This window comes from Eubalaena glacialis, chromosome X (genome assembly GCF_028564815.1).
Source record: "Eubalaena glacialis isolate mEubGla1 chromosome X, mEubGla1.1.hap2.+ XY, whole genome shotgun sequence".
In the NCBI taxonomy this organism is placed as follows: Eukaryota; Metazoa; Chordata; class Mammalia; order Artiodactyla; family Balaenidae; genus Eubalaena; species Eubalaena glacialis.
Genome location: NC_083736.1, coordinates 64,713,977 through 64,734,550, shown reverse-complemented (window position 1 = coordinate 64,734,550; position 20,574 = coordinate 64,713,977). Strand labels below are relative to the sequence as shown.

At 37.1% G+C, this 20,574-nt stretch overlaps 1 protein-coding gene across 1 annotated transcript in view; it reads left to right on the top strand.

The window, feature by feature from the left end:
* TEX11 (testis expressed 11) overlaps positions 1-20,574 on the top strand; it is a 360,718-nt gene that overhangs the window by 155,974 nt on the left and 184,170 nt on the right. Inside the window, exons 11-12 of the mRNA XM_061178154.1 lie at positions 11,297-11,378; positions 14,724-14,802. Coding sequence (XP_061034137.1) covers positions 11,297-11,378; positions 14,724-14,802 — 161 coding nt within the window. The remainder of the gene's footprint in view (positions 1-11,296; positions 11,379-14,723; positions 14,803-20,574) is intronic.

Here is a 20,574-nt window from a genome sequence, read left to right as displayed (position 1 = left end):
AGATGGGAATAAAGACACAGACCTACTAGAGAATGGACGTGAGGATATGGGGAGGGAGAAGGGTAAGCTTGGACAAAGTGAAAGAGTGGCATGGACATATATACACTACCAAACATAAAATACATAGCTAGTGGGAAGCAGCCGCATAGCACAGGGAGATCAGCTCGGTGCTTTGTGACCACCTAGAGGGGTGGGATAGGGAGGGTGGGAGGGAGGGAGGGAGACGCAAGAGGGAAGAGATATGGGAACATATGTATATGTATAACTGATTCACTTTGTTATAAAGCAGAATCTAACACACCATTGTAAAGCAATTATACTCCAATAAAGATGTTAAAAATAAAAAACAGATGCAGACCTACTAGAGAATGGACTTGAGGACACAGGGAGTGGGAAGGGTAAGCTGGGACAAAGTGAGAGAGTGGTATGGACATGTATACACTACCAAATGTAAAATAGATAGCTTGTGGGAGGCAGCCACATAGCACAGGGAGATCAGCTTGATGCTTTGTGACCACCTAGAGGGGTGGGATAAGGAGGGTGGGAGGGAGGGAGATGCAAGAGGGAAGAGATATGAAGATATATGTATATGTTTAACTGATTCACTTTGTTATAAACAGAAACTAACACACCATTGTAAAGCAATTATATTCCAATAAAGATGTTAAAAATTTTTTTTTAAGTTTAAAAAATAAAAAGGTTTTTTTCCTCTGTGTTTCATTTTGGAATGTTTTGTATTGCTATGACTTGAAATTCATTAATTTCTGTTCTGCAATGTCTGATCTTCTGTTAATCCCATCTGCTACAAGCTGAATATTTGTGTCCCCCAACCCCAAATTCATACACTGAAAGTCTAACCACCAAGGTGATGGTATTAGGAGGTGGGGTCTTTGGAGGTGATTACATCATGAGGGCAGAGGCCTGATGATTGGGATTAGTTCCCTTATATGGGATGCCTGAGAGAGAACTCCCTCACCCCTTTTGCCATTTAAGATTCCAGCGAGAAAGGAGCCATTTATGAGGAAGTGGGCTCTTACCGGACACTGAATATGCTGGTGCTATGATTTTGGACCTCCCAGCCTCCAGAACTGTGAGAAATAAATGTTTGTTGCTTATAAGCCACCCAGTTTATGCTATTTTTGTTATAGCAGCCCGAATGGACTGACACCATCTCATATAGTTTTCACCGCAGATTTTGCAATTTTTATTTCTGGAAGTTTGATTTGGATCATTTTTATGTCTTCCGTGTCTCTGATTAGCTTTTTGAGCATATGAAATATAATTTTACTCTTTTAATGTCCTTCTCTGCTAATTCTTGTATCTGTGTCACTTCTGGATCAGTTTCAGTTGGTTATCTCCCCAGTATGGATCATGTTTTCCTGCCTCTTTCCAGGCCTCATCGTCTTTCATTGGATGCCAAGTGTTGTGAATTTTATATTGTTGGGTGCTAGATATTTTTATAATAGTATAAATCTTGTTGAGCTTTATTACGGGAAGCAGGCAAGTTATAGGCGTACCTCAGAGATATTGTAGGTTAGTTCCAGACCACCACAATAAAGCAAGTATCACAATAACGTGAGTCACACCAATTTTTTGTTTTCCCAGTGCATATGAAAGTACGTTTATAATGTAGTCTATTAAGTGTGTAATAGCATTATGTCTAAAAAACAATATAAGTACCTTAATTAAAAATATTTTATTGCTAAAAAATGCTAACCATTGTCTGAGCCTCCAGCAACTCATCATAATCTTTTTGCTGGTGGAGGGTCTTGCCTCGATTTTGATGGCTACGGACTGATCAGGGAGGTTGTTGCTGAAGGTTGGGGCGGCTGTGGCATTTTCTTAAAATAAGATGAGAAAGAAGTTTGTCCCATCAATTAAATCTTCCTTTCATGAACGATTTGTCTTTGGCATGCAATGCTATTTTGATAGCATTTTACCCACAGTAAAACTTCTTTGAAATTTGGAGTCAATCCTCTCAAACCCTACTGCTGCTTTATCAACTAAGTTTAATATTCTAAATCTTTTGTTGTCATTTCAACAGTCTTCACAGCATCTTCACCAGGAGTAGATTCCATCTCCAGAAACTACTTTCTTTGCTCATCTATAAGAAGCAACTCTTCATTCATTAAAGTTTTATCATGAGATTGCAGCAGTTCAGTTCCATCTTGAGGTTCTGCTTCCAATTCTAGTTCTCTTGCTCTTTCTACCACAGCTGCAGTTACTTCCTCCACTGAAGTCTTGAACCCCTCAAAGTCATCCATGAGGGTTGGAGTCAACTCCTTCCAAACTCCTATTAATGTTGATATTTTGACCTTTCCCCATGAATCACAAATGTTTATAATGGCATCTAGAATGGCGAATCCTTTCCAGAAGATTTTCAATTTACTTTGCCTGGATCCATCAGAGGAATCACTATCATGGCAGATATAGTGTTATGAAATATATTTGTTAAATAATAAAACTCAAAAGTTGAAATTGCTCCTTGATCCATAGGCTGCAGAATGGATGTTGTGTTAGCAAGCATGAAAACATTAATTGTATTGTACATCTCCATCAGAGTTCTTGGGTGACCAAGTGCATTGTTAAAGTAATATTTTGAAAGGAATCTTTTTTCCTGAGCAGTAGTTCTCAACAGTGGGCTTAAAATATTCAGTAGACCATGTTGTGAACAGATGTGCTCTCATCCAGGCTTTGTTGTTCCATTTACAGAGCACAGAAGAGTAGATTTAGCATAATTCTTAAGGGCCCTAGGATTTTAGGAGTGGTTAATGAGCATTGGCTTCAACTGAAGGTCACCAGCTACATTAGTCTCTAACAAGAGAGTTAGCCTGGCCTTGGAAGCTTTGAAGCCAAGCATTGACTTCTTTCTAGCTATGAAAGTCCTAGATGGCATCCTCTTCCATTAGAAGGCTGTTTTGCCTACAGTGAAAATCTGTTTAGTGTAGCTACCTTCATTGATTATCTTAGCTAGATCTTGTGGATAACTTGCTGTAGCTGTTACATTAGCACTTGCTGCTTCACCTTGCACTTTTATGTTAAGGAGTCAGCTTCTTTCCTTAAACCTCATGAACTAATCTCTGCTAGCTTTAAACTTTTGTTCTGTATCTTCCTCACCTCTCTCAACCTTCATACAATTGAAGAGAGATAGGGCCTTGCTCTGGATTAGGCTTTGGCTTAAGGGAATGTTTTGGCTGGTTTGATCTTCTATCCAGACCACTAAAACTTTCTGTATAGGTAATAAGGCTGTTTCACTATCTTATCATTCATGTGTTCACTGGAGTTGCACTTCTAATTTCCTTCAAGAATTTTTCCTTTGCATTCAGAACTTGGCTAACTGGTACAAGAGGCCTAGCTTTCAGCTTATCTTGGCTTTCAGCATGCCTTCCTCACTAAGCTTAATTATTTCTAGTTATTGATTTAAAGTGAGAGGCATACGACTCTTCATGTGAACACTTAGAGGCCTTTGTAGGGTTATTAATTGGCTAATTTCAATACTGTTGGGTCTCAGGGAATAGGGAGGCCTGAGGAAAGGGAGAGAGATGGGGGGCTGCCCAGTTGGTGGAGCAGTCAGAACACAGACAACGTTTAAGTTCGCCGTCTTACATGGACGCAGTTCGTGGCATCCCAGAACAATTACAATAGTAACATCAAAAATCACTGAGCACAGATCACCATAACAAATATAATAATAATAATAAAATTTGAAATATTGCAAGAATGCCCAAAATGTGACACAGAAACACAAAGTAAATGCTATTGGAAAAATGGCACTGATAGAGTTGCTTGACGCAGGATTACCACAAACCTTCAGTATGTAAAAAACACAGTATGTGCGAAGTGCAATAAAGTGCAATAAAATGAAGTATTCCTATACTTGGAAACAATTTGATCCTGCAGTTAGTAGTACTCCTGACTCTTGCTCAGTATGAAACATTTCCTCATGTGCTTTGTAATTTGGGATTGTTAGTTTATCTTTAGTGTTAATCTTTTAGAATCCTGTACAACCTGGATTGAGGACATGGCCCTATATCTTTTTTTTTTTTTTTTTTGATGTGGACCATTTTTAAAGTCTTTATCGAATTTGTTACAGTACTGTGTCTGTTTTATGTTTTGGTTTTTTGGCCCCGAGACATGTGGGATCTTAGCTCCCCAACAAGGGATTGAACCCACACCCCCTGCATTGGAAGGCAAAGTCTTAACCACTGGACCACCAGGGAAGTCCATGGCCCTACATCTATTTGCTTTAGCAAGATGTCTAAAAGATATCACTCTTTTGGCTACTTTTTTTTTTGATTTTTCAGCTTTACAGTTCTTGGACAACATGAGTAGTATAAATTTTTTTTAATAAATGTATTTATTTATTTTTGGCTGTGTTGGGTCTTCGTTGCTGCACGTGGGCTTTCTCTAGTTGCGGCGAGCAGGGACTACTCTTCGTTGTGGTGCGCAGGCTTCTCATTGTGGTGGCTTCCCTTGCTGTGGAGCATGGGCTCTAGGCACGCGGGCTTCAGTAGCTGTGGCACGCAGGCTCCGTAGTTGTGGCTTGCAGGCTCTAGAGCGCAGGCTTAGTAGTTGTGGCACACGGGCTTAGTTGCTCCGTGGCACGTGGGATCTTCCCGGACCAGGGCTCAAACCTGTGTCCCCTGCATTGGCAGGTGGATTCTTAACCATTGCACCACCAGGGAAGTCCGAGTAGTATAAATTTGAACTCCATATCTATGTGAAGGTAGAGCCTGTTAAAAAATCCTCCAGACTCCCCCCCGCCACACCCGCCAATCATCCAGACAAATGTTTCTTTTTGGCCTCATTCAGAGATTTGGCAGAAGACAGACAAACTTCCTATACCATTAGATAAAAGGGAGAAAAAAAAACCCAGGATACTCACCATTCCCATACAGTCCACTTCTCCATGTTTTGATGACTCACTACAATCTTTCTGCTTTTGTTTACTTTTCAGAGTCCTCAGGTTGTTGCTTTGTAGATCTTGTTCAGGGCTTTTAGTTGTAATTAGTGGAGGATATAGACTATAGTTGTCATGCTCCATCTTGGCTGGAACTGGAACAAATAGTAATATATATATATTTTTTAATTTTTAACATTTTTATTGGAGTATAATTGCTTTACAATGGTGTCTTAGTTTCTGATTTATAACAAAGTGAATCAGTTATACATACACATATGTCCCCATATCTCTTCCCTCTTGTGTCTCCCTCCCTCCCACCCTCCCTATCCCACCCCTCTAGGTGGTCACAAAGCACAGAGCTGATCTCCCTGTGCTATGCGGCTGCTTCCCACTAGCTATCTATTTTATGTTTGGTAGTGTACATATGTCCATGCCACTCTCTCACTTTGTCCCAGCTTACCCTTCCCCCTCCCCATCTCCTCAAGTCCATTCTCTAGTAGGTCTGCGTCTTTATTCATGTCTTGCCCCTAGGTTCTTCATGACCATTTTTTTTTTTTAGATTCCATATATATGTGTTAGCATACGATATTTGTTTTTCTCTTTCTGACTTACGTCACTCTGTATGACAGACTCTAGGTCCATCCACCTCACTACAAATAACTCAATTTCGTTTCTTTTGATGGCTGAGTAATATTCCGTTGTATATATGTGCCACATCTTCTTTATCCATTCATCTGTTGATGAACACTTAGGTTGCTTCCATGTCCTGGCTATTGTAAATAGAGCTGCAATGAACATTGTGGTACATGACTCTTTTTGAATTACGGTTTTCTCAGGGTATATGCCCAGTAGTGGGATTGCTGGGTCGTATGGTAGTTTTATTTTTAGTTCTTTAAGGAACCTCCATACTGTTCTCCATAGTGGCTGTATCAATTTACATTCCCACCAACAGTGCAAGAGGGATGCCTTTTCTCCACACCCTCTCCAGCATTTATTGTTTGTAGATTTTGTGATGATGGCCATTGTGACTGGTGTGAGATGATATCTCATTGTAGTTTTGATTTGCATTTCTCTAATGATTAATGATGTTGAGCATTCTTTCATGTGTGTGTTGGCACTCTGTATATCTTCTTTGGAGAAACGTCGTAGTAATATTTTTAAAAATTAGTTTTTAAGGGGAAATTAAAATTTGGTAGCCTTATGTTATTCCACAAAGTTGTTTTTGAAAATTTATCAGTACAATGAAATTGGAAAAGTCTTGGTTGTTTAGATAAGACACCAAAAGCACAAGAGAAAAAGGAAAATTAGATGATATCGGGCTTCATTAAAGTTAAAAATTTTGGGACTTCCCTGGTGGCACAGTGGTTAAGAATCTGCCTGCCAATGCAGGGGACATGGATTTGAGCCCCTGTCTGGGAAGATCCCACATGCCACAGAGCAGCTAAGCCCATGCACCACAACTACTGAGCCTGTGCTCTAGAGCCTGCGAGCCACAACTACTGAGCCCGTGCGCCACAACTACTGAAGCCCACGCGCCTAGAGCCCGTGATCCGCAACAAGAGAAGCCACCGCAATGAGAAGCCCGCGCACCACAATGAAGAGTAGCCCCCGCTCGCTGCAACTAGAGGAAGCCTGCGCGCAGCAACGAAGACCCAACACAGCCAAAAATAACTAACTAACTAACTAAATAAATAAAGTTAAAATTTTTTCTTCAAATGAAACTATCAGGAAAGTAAAAACACAACCCATGGGGTCCTCCCAAAAGAATGGGAGAAAATAATTGCAAATTATGTATGATAAGTGTCTGGTATCCAGGATATATTTTTATAAAAACCTCTTACTACTCAGTAGTAAGAAGACAACCCAATTAAAAATGAGCAAAGGATTTGAATAGGTATTTCTCCAAAGAAGTTATACCATAGGCCAATAATAAGAACATGGAAAGATGCTCAATATCACTAATTATCAGGGAAATGCAAATCAGAAGCACAATGAGGGACCACTTCACACTCACTAAAATGACTATAATTTTTTAAATGGACAAAAACAATTATTGGTGTGAATGTGGAATAATTAGAACATTTGTACACTGCTGGTGGGAATGTTAAATGGTACAACCACTTTGGAAGACAGTTTGGCAGTTCCTCTAAAAGTTAAACATAGAGATACCATATGACCCAGCAATTCCACTCCTAGGTGTGTACTCAAGAGAACTGAAAACATGTGTCCACATAAAAACTCATGCATGGGGCTTCCCTGGTGGCGCAGTGGTTGAGAATCTGCCTGCTAATGCAGGGGACACGGGTTCGAGCCCTGGTCTGGGAAGATCCCACATGCCGCGGAGCAACTAGGCCTGTGAGCCACAACGACTGAGCCTGCGCGTCTGGAGCCTGTGCTCTGCAACAGGAGAGGCCACGATAGTGAGAGGCCCGTGCACCGCGATGAAGAGTGGCCCCCGCTTGCCGCAACTAGAGAAAGCACTAGCACAGAAACGAAGACCCAACATAGCAATCAATCAATCAATAAATAAATCTTTAAAAAAAAAAACAAAAAACGGGAAATATGTATTTAAAAAAAAACAAAAACAAAAAAACTCGTGCATGAATGTTTATAGCACCACTCTTTACAACAGCCAAAATATGGAAACAGCCCATATGTCCATCAGTTGATGGACAGATAAACAAAATGTGGTATATCCACACTAAAGAATATTATTTGGCCATAAAAATGAATGTAGTGCCGATACATGTTACAACATTAATGAACCCTGAAAACATTATGCCAATTGAAGAAAAACCAGCCACAAAAGAACACATATTGTATCATTCCATTTACATGAAATGTCCCAAATAGGCAAATATATAGATACAGAAAGTAGAATAGTGTTTGCCTGGGTGTTGAGGTGAGGTGGCACTGGAGGGAATAGAGAATGACTATTAAAGGGTACAAGGTTTCTTTTTGTGGTGATGAAAATGTTCTAAAACTGATAAACAACTTTGTGTATATACTAAAACCCATTGAGTTGTGTACTTTATTTTTTTTAAAATATTTATTTATTTTTGGCTGCATCGGTTTTTTTTTTTTTAAATCACAACTCTTGAGTGCATGTCTTTATTTTGTTCCGATTTTAATTGGAGTGTTCTTTTTTTTTAGAGACAATTTTTAGAGCAGTTTAAGTTCACAGCAAAATTAAGCAGAAGGTACAGAGATTTGCCATACACATCCTGCCCCTACTCATGCACAGCCTTCCTAGCTATCAAAGTCCCCACCAAAGTAGTGCGTTTGTTACAACTGATGAGCCTGCATTGACACGTCATTATCACCCAAAGTCCACTGTTTACATTAGAGTTCACTCTTAGTGTTGTATGTTCTAAGGGTTTGGAAAAATGTATAATGGCATGTATCCATCTATACTACCATACAGAGTAGTTTCACTGCCCTAGAACTCCTCTGTGCTTCACCTATTCATCCCTCCCTTTCCCCTAACCCTTGCCAACCACTGATCTTTTTAGTGACTCTGTAGTTTTGCCTTTTCCACAGTGTCATATAATTGGAATCCTATGGCATGTAGCCTTTTCAGATTGGCTTCTTTCAGTTAGTAATATGCATTTAAGATTCCTCCATGTCTTTTCATAGCTTGATAGCTCATTTCTTTGTAACTTTGAACAATATTCCGTTGTCTGGATGTTCCACAGTTTATTTATCTATTCACCTACTCAAGGACGTCTTGGTTGCTTCCAGGTTTTGGCAATTATGAATAAAATACCATCAGCTGTTTTCCTTGAAGCAACAGACCTATTTCTTTCATTTTTGTGAAAATGTCTGCCAAATACCCATGTTGGAATAACTGAGGTTTGTCTAAAAATGGTATTCTGTGACAAAAGTGGCTTGTTCAGCTTGCAGTTCAAATAATCACACAAGTGTTTTTTTCCTGGAAACAGCTACCACGGTACTTCAACATGCAGGAAAAATGCTTTATGCATACTTCTCATTTCATCATATTGGATATTAAAAAGACATGAACTGGTACAGCCACTTTGGAAGACAGTTTGGCAGTTTCTTACAAAACTAAACATACTTTTACTATGTAGTCCAGTAATTGCACTCCATGCTGTTTGCCCAAAGGAGTTGAAAACTTATGTACACACAAAACCTACACATGGTTGTTTATAGCAGCTTTATTCATAATTGCATCGGGTCTTAGTTGCGGCATGCAGGATCTTTCATTGCAGCACACTGGCTCTTTGTTGCAGCATGCGGGCTTCTCTCTAGTTATTGTGTGCGGGCTCAGTAGTTGTGGCACGCGGGCTCTCTAGTTGTGGCGCGCGGGCTCCAGAGCACGTGGGCTCTGTAGTTGTAGCACCAGGGCCTAGATGCCCTGCAGCATGTGGGATCTTAGTTCCCCAGCCAGGGATTGAACCCATGTCCCCTACATTGGAAGGCGGATTCTAAACCACTGGACCACCAGGAAAGTCCCGAGTTGTGTACTTTATTATTTTATTTATTTATTTATTTTTTTAAAATGTCACGGGTATTTTTAAAATTTTATTTATTTATTTAGAGCTGCGTTGGGTCTTCATTGCTGTGTGCAGGCTTTTCTCTAGTTGCAGTGAGCGGGGGCCACTCTTCGTTGCGGTGCGTGGGCTTCTCATTGCAGTGGCTTCTCTTGTTGCAGAGCACAGGTTCTGGGTGCACGGGCTTCAGTAGTTGTGGCTCGCTGGCTTAGTTGCTCCATGGCATGTGGGATCTTCCCAGACCAGGGCTCAAACCCTTGTCCACTGCATTGGCAGGCGGATTCTTAACCACTGTGCCATCAGGGAAGCCCTCCGAGTTGTGTACTTTAAATGGGTGAATTGTATGGTATGTTTATTATAGCTCATTAAAGCTGTTAACCCCCAAAAAAGTCTTGCAACAGATTTTTTTTTACCTAAAATGATATTTGTAGCCTGAAAAATGGGTAAGATTTCTGAAGGAGAGAATGTAGGAAAAGGAGTAGTTTTATAGAAGCTGAACCTTAGGAAAGCCTCACAGTAAGGGGCTAGGAAGATAAGAAGAACACCTTAAAGTAGGTAAAATACCCAGTAGATTGGCAAAAACTTAGAAGTCCGATAATTCCAAGTGTTGACAAGGATGTGGAATACTGGGAATTCTCATCCACAGCTGATGTTAGTATAAAGTGGTATACCACTTTGGAATTGCAAGCATGAGTCCTCCTGCTTTGTTCTATTTCAAGATTTTTTCGGCATCCCTTGCACTTTCATATGAATTTTGGGGTCAGCCTGTCAATTTCTACAAAGAAACCAGCTGGAAATTTGATTGCATTGAATCTGTAGATCAATTGGGGGATTACTGCTATCTGAACAATATTAAGTTTTCCAATCAGGAATATGGGATGTGTTTTTATTTATTTAGGTCTTCTTTAATTTCTTTCAATAATGTTTTGTAGTTTTCAGTATAGAAGTCTTGCCCTTATTTTAAAAATTTATTCCTATGTATTTTATTCTTTTTGATGCTATTATAAATGGAATTATTTTCTTAACTTCACTTTTGGATTGTTCATTGCTAATATGTGGAATATGTCTTGAGCCCAAGAGATATTCCAACATGCCCATTAGGAAAGGTGGTAATGCAATAAGTTATAATTATAATGCAATCTTAGTTTATTCTTTGTACTGATATTATCTTGATTTGCAAATGCTTTTAATACCAGTAGTTACTTTTTCCCTAACTTTCCATTCTTCAGGCATCTCACCCATGAATCGCTATAATTTTTTGCATAGCTTGGATCTAATGAGTACAATGTTCATGTAGAGGTTAATTGACATTGTAGAGAGAAAAATTCTATTCTGTGAACCTAGACTGCACTTTTAATCGTAGACTGCTGTTTAAAGATGTACACTGTCAGGCAAAAGTGGAAGCAGGTGCAACTAGCAAGGACTTGGAAAAACCATTTAATAGTAAATATGATAGGCGTATCCTATAGGAAAGACAATATGTTTTCTATTTCATTCAGCCATTGTTTGCAAAGGACCTTCGTTGTTATTAAAGTCTCAAAAGAAAACAAACCTAATTGATGTTTGGAGTTTTGCTTACCAAGACAAGAATATGGTCTTACATTCTCACAGTTTAAGTATTGACCTTGCCATTAAATGCTTGCCACTCAATAGAAATGTTTACATGTTCTTTTCCTTTTACTATTTCATTTAGATTGAATAAAATATCAGAAAATATCCTCAGGAATAGACCGGATGTTATGATTTGATTTTTTATAATTTTGATTTCCTTTGATCATGATACATCTTGCTGTGGTTGAATAAAACAGGCAATTACTTGAAAATTGTCTTTTACATTTCACAGTTTTAATATCATTGTGATTTCTTTGTTTAAAAATAGGAACATTTAACTGCAGCTGGGCTTTTCTTAAAGATGAAAATCCTCTTGAAGTATGAAACAGCTAATGAAGAATTTCTTGAAGGTAAGTAACATCTCTGTGTGTGAAGAGTACACAATTTTGAAATATTAACACCACTTTGTTGAATGTAAGATCTTCTGTAGTATACTGGCATAGGTATAATTTGATGGTGACTGAGAAGGAAATTGAGCACATAAGATTGTCAGTCAGGAAGAAAAGGAGAAGGAAGAGAGAATAGTAGCAAATTTAACAAGTAGTAAAAAAGAGCTGAATAAAAGCTATCAGTTTTCCTTTAGTCTAGCAGAAAATTGCAGCTGCCCAACCTGCCCACCATGAAGAAAGATAACCTATTGATAGAAAAAGCCTTTGTAATGCTGTGCCTTTTATAATTACTTGTATAAATATTGCTATTTGTTTTTTACAATTCTCAAGGGACTAGAATGTACACATCACAACATAAACATCCTGATACACAGCTGTGGGTCATTTGGCAAGTGACTTAACTTTTCTGTGCTTCAGTTTCTTCATCTTTAAAAGAAATGTAATAGTAATGTCTACCTCACTGTGTTGTTTTGAGAATCCTATGAGAAAAAGTATGTAAAGCATTTAGTTCCATGCCTGGTACATAGTTAGTGTGCAATAAATATTACCTATTATTGTAGTTATTACTATTGTTGTTATTACTACTATATAGATGAATTAAGTGAGGCATAATATCTCTATGCACACTGGCCCCTTAACAGTATTTCAATTATGTTTAGTCATAAAAATAATTTACTCTAAATTTTTTTAATGTATACATGCTTTATTTTTTTTTACTGCATAAAAATTTAATTGCATTATAGAGCTGCATTATTTTTACTATATAAAATTATATGTTAGTATAATAACTGATTATCCAATAAATAATAACAATTTATAATAAGTAGGACAGTAATCAGATTTGGAAGTTACTCTAAATTTAGTGCCAATTTAGTACTGCTGAAGCTTTCTGTGACTTCTAGAATATTAGCCAATCACTAAGAGACCTCAGAAGCTGAAATATATAGAGGATTCTGCATCTCTAGGTAACAGTATTAGCTCAGATATACACAGGTTAAAATTTATTAGGAGCCAGAAAGACAACTCCTCTTTTTTTGCAGTACAGGAATAAACAAACCAACAAACCAATTAAAGGAATAGTCTTACTCAAGCTAATATAATATGGGAAGATCAGAGAGATTATTGGAGTCACCTAGTTTGAAGTTGATTAATTTTGGACTAGAATTCCCCATTACAGTTTTTTATCAAAATGTGGAAAAGAAACAGAGTTTAAATGAAATTATTCTTTATTTTCAGATTGTTTTTACTTAACTCAATCTAGATGCTCGTGATAGAGTTGCAGCATCAGATTACAAACTAGGAAACTTCATGAATTTAAGTTTTCTATAGTTTAAAATAATAAAATTATCTTTCACTTTGCATTAAAAGTATATATGGGGACTTCCCTGGTGGCGCAGTGGTTAAGAATCTGCCTGCCCATGCAGGGGACACGGGTTCAAGCCCTGGTCTGGGAAGATCCCACATGCCCTGAAGCAACTAAGCCCGTGCGCCACAACTACTGAGCCTGTGCTCTAGAGCCCGCGAGCCACAGCTGTTGAGCCCGCAAGCCACAGCTACTGAAACCTGCGCCTAGAGCCTATGCTCCACAACAAGAGAAGTCACTGCAATGAGAAGCCCACATATCACAATGAAGAGTAGCCCCCACTTGCCGCAACTAGAGAAAGCCCACATGCAGCAACAAAGACCCAACACAGCCAAAAATTAATTAATTAATTAATTAATTTAAAAAAAGTACATATGAAACTTGCATTTTTATAATCTGTTCATTTCTTTGCTAATGAAAATACTTTAAGAATGGTCAACCCAGGCTTCCCTGGTGGCGCAGTGGTTAAGAATCCACCTGCCAATGCAGGGGACACGGATTCGAGCCCTGGTCCGGGAAGATCCCACATGCCGTGGAGTAATTAAACCCATGTGCCACAACTACTGAGCCTGCGCTCTAGAGCCTGCGAGCCACAACTACGGAGCCTGCGAGCCACAACTACTGAATCCCACATGCCTAGAGCCCGTGCTCTGCAACAAGAGAGGCCACTGCAATGAGAAGCCTGTGCACTGCAACGAGTAGTCCCCACTCGCCACAACTAGAGAAAGCCCGTGCACAGCAAAGACCCAACATAGCCAAAAATAAATAAATAAAATAAATACATTTATTTTTTTTTTTAAAAAAAAAGAATGGTCAACCTAACTGCTGTTTTTCATTAGAACTTCACTGGTATTTTTTATAGTAGGATAAGTAGAAATTAAAAATATATATAATTTTTTATTATGAAAAGGTAGCACATACCCATTAAGGAAGTTTTTGGAAAATACTAAAAATATCCATTGTCCACCATCCACTGGAATATCAGCTCCTTGGCAGCAGAGATTTTTGTGTGTTTTGTCCACTGCTGGATTCCCAGCACCAAGCACAGTTCCTGGCACAGAGAATACACTCATTAGTTATTTTTCGAATAAAAAATCTAAACACAGTCACTTTTAGAAATTTGATGATTTATTTTCAGTATTTTTCTATATTAATTTGCTTGTTTTACAGAATTGTGACTATATAGTACAGACACCCTTTGTTTTCCAATTTTGTTTTTTTACTAATCTTATAACCATTTTTTATATTGGTGCATATTCATTTTGTAAATGAAAAACAGTTTTATTTCATACTTAACAATTTTAATGGTTGCATAGTAATTTATCACTACCCTACAGTGGACACTCAGTATATGGCCTTTTTATTGTTATAATTTATATTGCTTTTAATATCCTGTTCATTACATTTTCCCACATTTATTTCAGATGAATTTTCAGAAGTACAGTTTCTGAAGTAAAGGGAATAATAATAATAGCAACTTTCATTTACTGAATGCTTACTAAGTGCTAGGTCCTTTGCTATGTAATTCACATACATTATCTCATGTAACTCTCTCATCAGCCCTGAGAGATTGGTGATTTGTTCCCCACTTTACAGATGACAAAGCTAAGGTGCCGAAAAACTACGTAACTTACCTATGGCCATGAAAGTGGAAAGTGGTTTCAAATATGGATCTGACTTCAGATCCCAAGCTTTTATCCACTGTGTTCTTAGCAGATAGTAGTCAAATTGCTTTTCAAAAAGTTACTTTGCCTGTTTTACTGCTCTCTCTCTAGCATTGGATATTATTGCTATATAAAAAGACTTTGATAAATTGTTAGGCAAGACATGGTATATGGCAAACATTTAGAAAGTAGATTTTGAACAGAGGAAAATTATTGAAAATAGCTAAGGTTCCTAAAAAGTGAAACTAATGTGATTATTTCCTTTGTTCTATTTGTTAGCTGTCATGGAAATACTGCATCGTGGCATGTCTTTAGACTTCTGTCTGAACATTGCTAAACTGCTGATGGATCATGAAAGGTATAGAAGAAATGATTTTCTTTTCTTTAAAGGCTAATATTTTTCTAAGGTTTCCATTATTAAGGTTACATTGAATTATATCTATCTGTCTATCTATCTCCCTCCATCCATATTCACAGAGCACAATATTTGCCATTGTGCTAATCAAATTAGAAGATGGAACTGCTTCTTAAATGATTTAAACAATCCATAGTCAAGTCAATTTTAAAATTTATATTAAAATTTTTTTAAATAAATAAAATGAGAAAGGAGTAAGATAGGGTTTTATAAAACAGGAGTTGACTAGGTTAACTTGCAGGCCAGTGGCATGTGGAACAGGAAGACATGTGCACGTGTAGTTCTGCAAATGATACACCTCTGTGGCTCTATCTTCATGGGATCATTAATGTCAAAAGGGACCTTAACGTACTTGCAGACCTCTTAGTGGTTTTCAGACTTCAGTGTTCATCAGAGTTACTGGGGAATCACTTGAAAAGATGCTCAACATCGTTAGCCGTCAGGGAAATGCAAATCAAAACCACAATGAGAAACTGCTTCACACTACTAGGATGGCTGTAATCAAAACGATAGATAATAACAGAAATTGACAAGGATGTGGAAAAATTGTAACCCTCATACACTGCTAGTGGGAATGTAAAATGGTGCAGCCACTTTGGAAACAGCCTGTTAGTTCCTCAATAAGTTAAATAGAGTTACCATATGACCCAGCAGTTCCACTCCTAAGTTAAAGAGGAAACGTGTCCATACAAACACGTGTATATGAATGTTCATAACAGCATTATTTTTAATAATCAAATGTGGAAACAACCAAAATGTCTATCAACTGATGAAAAGATAAAATATAGTATACTCATTTGGCAATAAAAAGAAACAGAGTACTGATACATGTTATAACATGGATGAACCTTAAAAACATGCTAAATGAAAGAAGCCAGTCACAAAGACCACATATTGTATCATTCCATTTATATGATAATTCCAGAACAGGCACATTTATGGAAACAGATAGTAGATTTGTTGTTGCCTAGGGCTTCGAGAATTGGGGGGATATGGGGAGTAACTACTAATGGGCATGGGGTCTCTTTTTGGTATAATGAAAATGTTCTAAAATTGTATGATGGTTGCACAACTCTGGGAATATACTAAAAACCATTGAATCATATACTTTAAATGGATGAATTGTATGGTATGTGAATTATACCTCAGTAAAGCGTATTAAAAAATAATCACTAGGGAATGTGGTAAAAACAGAGAGATCAGGCTGTACCTTACTCCAACAAGCCCAGACCTCTGTATTCTATATTAGTCCTCCAGGTGGTTCTGAGAACCACTGTTTTGTTTAATTTTTTAATTTTTTAAATTGAAGTATAGTTGATTTACAATATTATATTAGTGTCAGGTGTACAACATAGTGATTCAATATTTTTATAGATTATACTCCATTTAAAGTTATTATAAAATACTGACTATATTCCCTGTGGTGTACAATATATCCTTGTAGCTTATTTATTTCATACATAGTAGTTCGTGCCTCTTAATCCCCTACCCCTATTTGCCGCTACCCCCTTCCCTCTCCTCATTGGTAACCACTATTCTGTTTTCTATATATGTGAGTCTATTTCTGTTTTGTTACATTCATTCATTTTAGTTTTTAGATTCCACATATAAGTGATAACATACAGTATTTGTCTTTCTATGTCTGACCTATTTCACTAAGCATAATACCCTCTAAGTCCATCCATGTTGTTGCAATGGCAAGATTTCATTCTTTTTTATGGCTGAGTAACATTCCATTTTATATATATACCACATCTTCTTTATCCATTTATCTGTTGATGGGTTGCTTCTGTATCTTGGCAGTTGTAAATAATGCTGCTATGAACGTTGGGGTGCATGTATCTTTTCGAATTAGTGTTTTTGTTTGTTTTGAATATATACCCAGGAGTGGAATTGCTGGATCATATGGTAGTTCTATTTTTAGTTTTTTGAGGAACCTCCATACTGTTTTTCATAGTGGCTGCACCAATTTACATTCCCACCAACAGTGCAAGAGGGTTCCCTTTTCTCTACATCCTCACCAACATTTGTTATTTGTGGTCTTTTTGATCATAGCCATTCTGACGGGTGTGAGGTGACATCTCAGTGTGGTTTTGATTTGCATTTCTCTGATGATTAGTGATGTTGAGCATCTTTCTTGTGCCTGTTGGTCATCTGTATGTCTTCTTTGGAAAAATGTCTATTCAGGTCCTCTGCCCTTTTTAAAATCAGGTTGTTTGTTTTCTTGATATTGAGTTGTATGAGCTGTTGATATATTTTGCATCTTAACCCCTATTGGTCATATCATTTGCGAATATTTTCTCCTGTTCAGTAGGTTATCTTTTCATTTTGTTGATGGTTTCCTTTGCTGTGCAAGAGCTTTTACTTAATTAGGTCCCATTTGTTTATTTTTGCTTCTGTTTCCTTTGCCTTAGGAGACAGATCCAAAAAAATAACTGCTACTATTTATGTCAAAGAGTGTTCTGCCTATATTTTCTTCTAGGAGTTTTATAATTCCCAGTCTTACGTTTAGGTCTTTAATCCATGTTGAATTTATTTTTGTATATTGTCTGAGAAAATGTTCTAATTCCATTCTTTTACATGTAGCTATCCAGTTTTCCCAGCACCAATTGTTGAAGAGACTGTCTTTTCTCCGTTGTATATTTTTGCCTCCTTTGTTGTAGATTAATTGACCATAGGTGCGTGGGTTTATTTCTGGGCTCTCTATTCTGTTGCATTGATCTATGTGTCTGTGTTTGTGCCAGTACCATACTATTTTGATTACTGTAGCTTTGTAGTATAGCCTGAGCCTGAAGTCAGGGAGTGTAATACCTCCAACTTTATTCTTTTTTCTCAAGATTGCTTTGACTGTTTGCAATCTTTTGTGGTTCCATATAAATTTTAGGATTTTTTGTTCCAGTTCTGTGAAAAATGTCACGGGTATTTTGATAGGGATTGCATTAAATCTGTAGATTGCATTAAATCTGTAGATTGCTTTGGGCAGTATGGATATTTTAACAATGCTCCTAGTGTTCTTATCACTTTAGGAAATTACAAGGGCTGTAGAAGCTCAGTTCTAAGAATCGGGGGCAGAGACCAACATATATTTTCTGTTATCTCATACATACTTCATAAGCTGTTAAGTTTCAACCTGATTGTTACAGCCTATTTTTTTTCAGTTCTGATTTTTGTGAATTTTGATTCTGTCATGCAGTATATTAACTACTCCTCCCAGTTTATGTCATCCTCAGATTTCATAGGCATGCCCACCTGTCTTCATTTAATTCAGATTAGCAAACTTTTTCTTAAAGGACAAGATAGTGTATATTTTAGATTTGTGGGCCACACAGTTTCTGTCACAACTCCTCAACTCTGCCATTATAGTGCAAAAGCAGCCATAGACAATATATAAACAAATGTGGGTGGCTGTGTCCCAATAAAACTCTTTCCCAGTTTTTTTTATTGTGGTAAAATACACATAACTTACTATATTAATCATAAAGTGTACACTTCATTGGTAACAAGTACATTCATATTCTGCAAACATCACCACAGTCCATCTCCAGAACTCTTTTCATCTTGCAAAACTGAAACTCTTTACCCATTAAACAATAAACTCTCTGTTCCCCACTTCTCCCAGTCCTTGGCAACCACCATTCTACTTTTCATCTCTATGAATTTGACTTCTCTAGGTACGTTATTTAAGTGGAATCATATAGTATTTGTCTTTTTGTGATTGACTCATTTCACTTAACATAATGTCCTCAAGTTTCACCCATGTTGTAGCATGTGTCAGAATTTTGTTCCGTTTTAAGGCTTAAGAATATTCCATTGTATGTATATACCACATTTTGCTTATCCATTTATTTACTGATGGAAGATAAAACTTCCACGTTTTAGCTATTATGACTAATGCTGCTGTAAATGTGGGTGTAAAAGTATTTCTTTGAGAACATGCTTTCGATTCTTTTGGTTATATGCCCAGAAGTGGAACTGCTGGATAATGTAATTCTATTTTTAATTTTTTGAGGAACTGTCATACTGTTTTCACAGTGGATGTACCATTTTGCATTCCCACCAACAGTACACAAGAGTTCCAATTTCTCTACATTCTCATCAACTTTTTTTTTTTAATATATTAGTAGCCATCCTAATGAGTGTGAGGTGGGATCATGTAGTTTTGATTTGCATTTCCTTAATGACTAGTCATGTTGACCATCTTTTCATGTCATTTTTGGCCATTTGTATATCTTCTTTGGAGAAATGTCTGTTTTAGTCCTCTGCCTATTTTTTAATCAAGTCGTTTGGTTTTTAATGTTGAGTTTTAGGAGTTCTCTATGTATTCTGGATATTAATCCCTTATCATATAAATCATTTGCAAATATTTTCTTCCATTCTGTGGGTTGCCTTTTTACTCTGTTGATAGTGCCTTCTGATGCAAAATACTTAAAATTTTTCATAAAATCCAATTTGTGGGTTTTTCTGTTTGTTTCCTGTTCTTTTGGTGTCATATCTAAGAAATCATTAACAAATCCAATGACATGAAGATTTTCCCCTTTGTTTTCTTCTAGGAGTTTTATAGTTTTAGGTCTTACATTTAGGTCATGGATCCATTTTGAGTTAATTTTTGTACATGGTGTAAAGTAAGGGTCCAACTTCATTCTTATGCATGTGATACTAGTTTTCTCAGCATCATTTGTTGAGAAGACTGTCTTTTCCCCATTGAATGGTCTTGGCACTCTTGTCAAAAATCATTTGAATATATATGTGAGTTTGTTTCTGTGTATTCTGTTCTCTTCCATTGCTTTTTTTTTTTTAGCTGTTATTTTGTAGTAAGTTTTGAAATCAGTTAATATGAGTTCTCCAGCTTTGTTCTTCTTTTTCAGAATCATTTTGACTCTTCAGAATTCCTTGAGACTGCATATGAATTTTAGGATGAATTTTTCTATTTCTTCAAAAAAAATCATTGGGATTTTGATAGGGGCTTCATTTAATCTGTAGATCACTTTGGATAGTATTGGCATCTTAACAATACTGTCTTCCAATTCATGAACGTGGAATTTCTTTCCATTTATTTATATGTACTCTAATTTTGTTTAGAAATGTCTTGCAGATTTTATCATACAAGTCCTTCACTTCCTTGGTTAAGTTAATGCTTAATTATTTTTTATGCTATTGTATATGAGATTGTTTTCTTAATTTTCTTTTCAGATTGTTTATTGTCTGTATATAGAAATGCAACTGATTTTTGCATGTTGACTTTGTGTCCTGCTACTTTGTTGAATTCATTTATTAGTTTTAATACTTTTTTTGTGGAATCTTTAGGGTTTTTTACATATAAGACCATAATCATCTATGAACAAAGATAATTTTACTTCTTCCCTTCCAATTTGAATGGATGCCTTTTATTTCTTTTCCTTGCTTAATTTCTCTGGCTAGGATGTCCAATACTATGTTGAACAAAAGTGGCTAAAGCAGGCCTCCTTGCCTTGTTCCTGATCTTAGAGGAAAAAGTTTCAGCCTTTCACCATTGAGTATGATGTCCACTATGGGGTTTTCCAATATGGCTTTTTTTTTTAAATTTATTTTTTTCCTTCCTTCCTTCCTTCCTTCCCTTCCTCCCTCCCTCCCTCCCTCCCTCCCTCCCTCCCTCCCTCCCTCCCTCCCTTCCTTCCTTCCTTCCTTCCTTCCTTCCCTCTCTCTCTCTTTCTTGACTGCATTGGGTCTTAGTTGCGG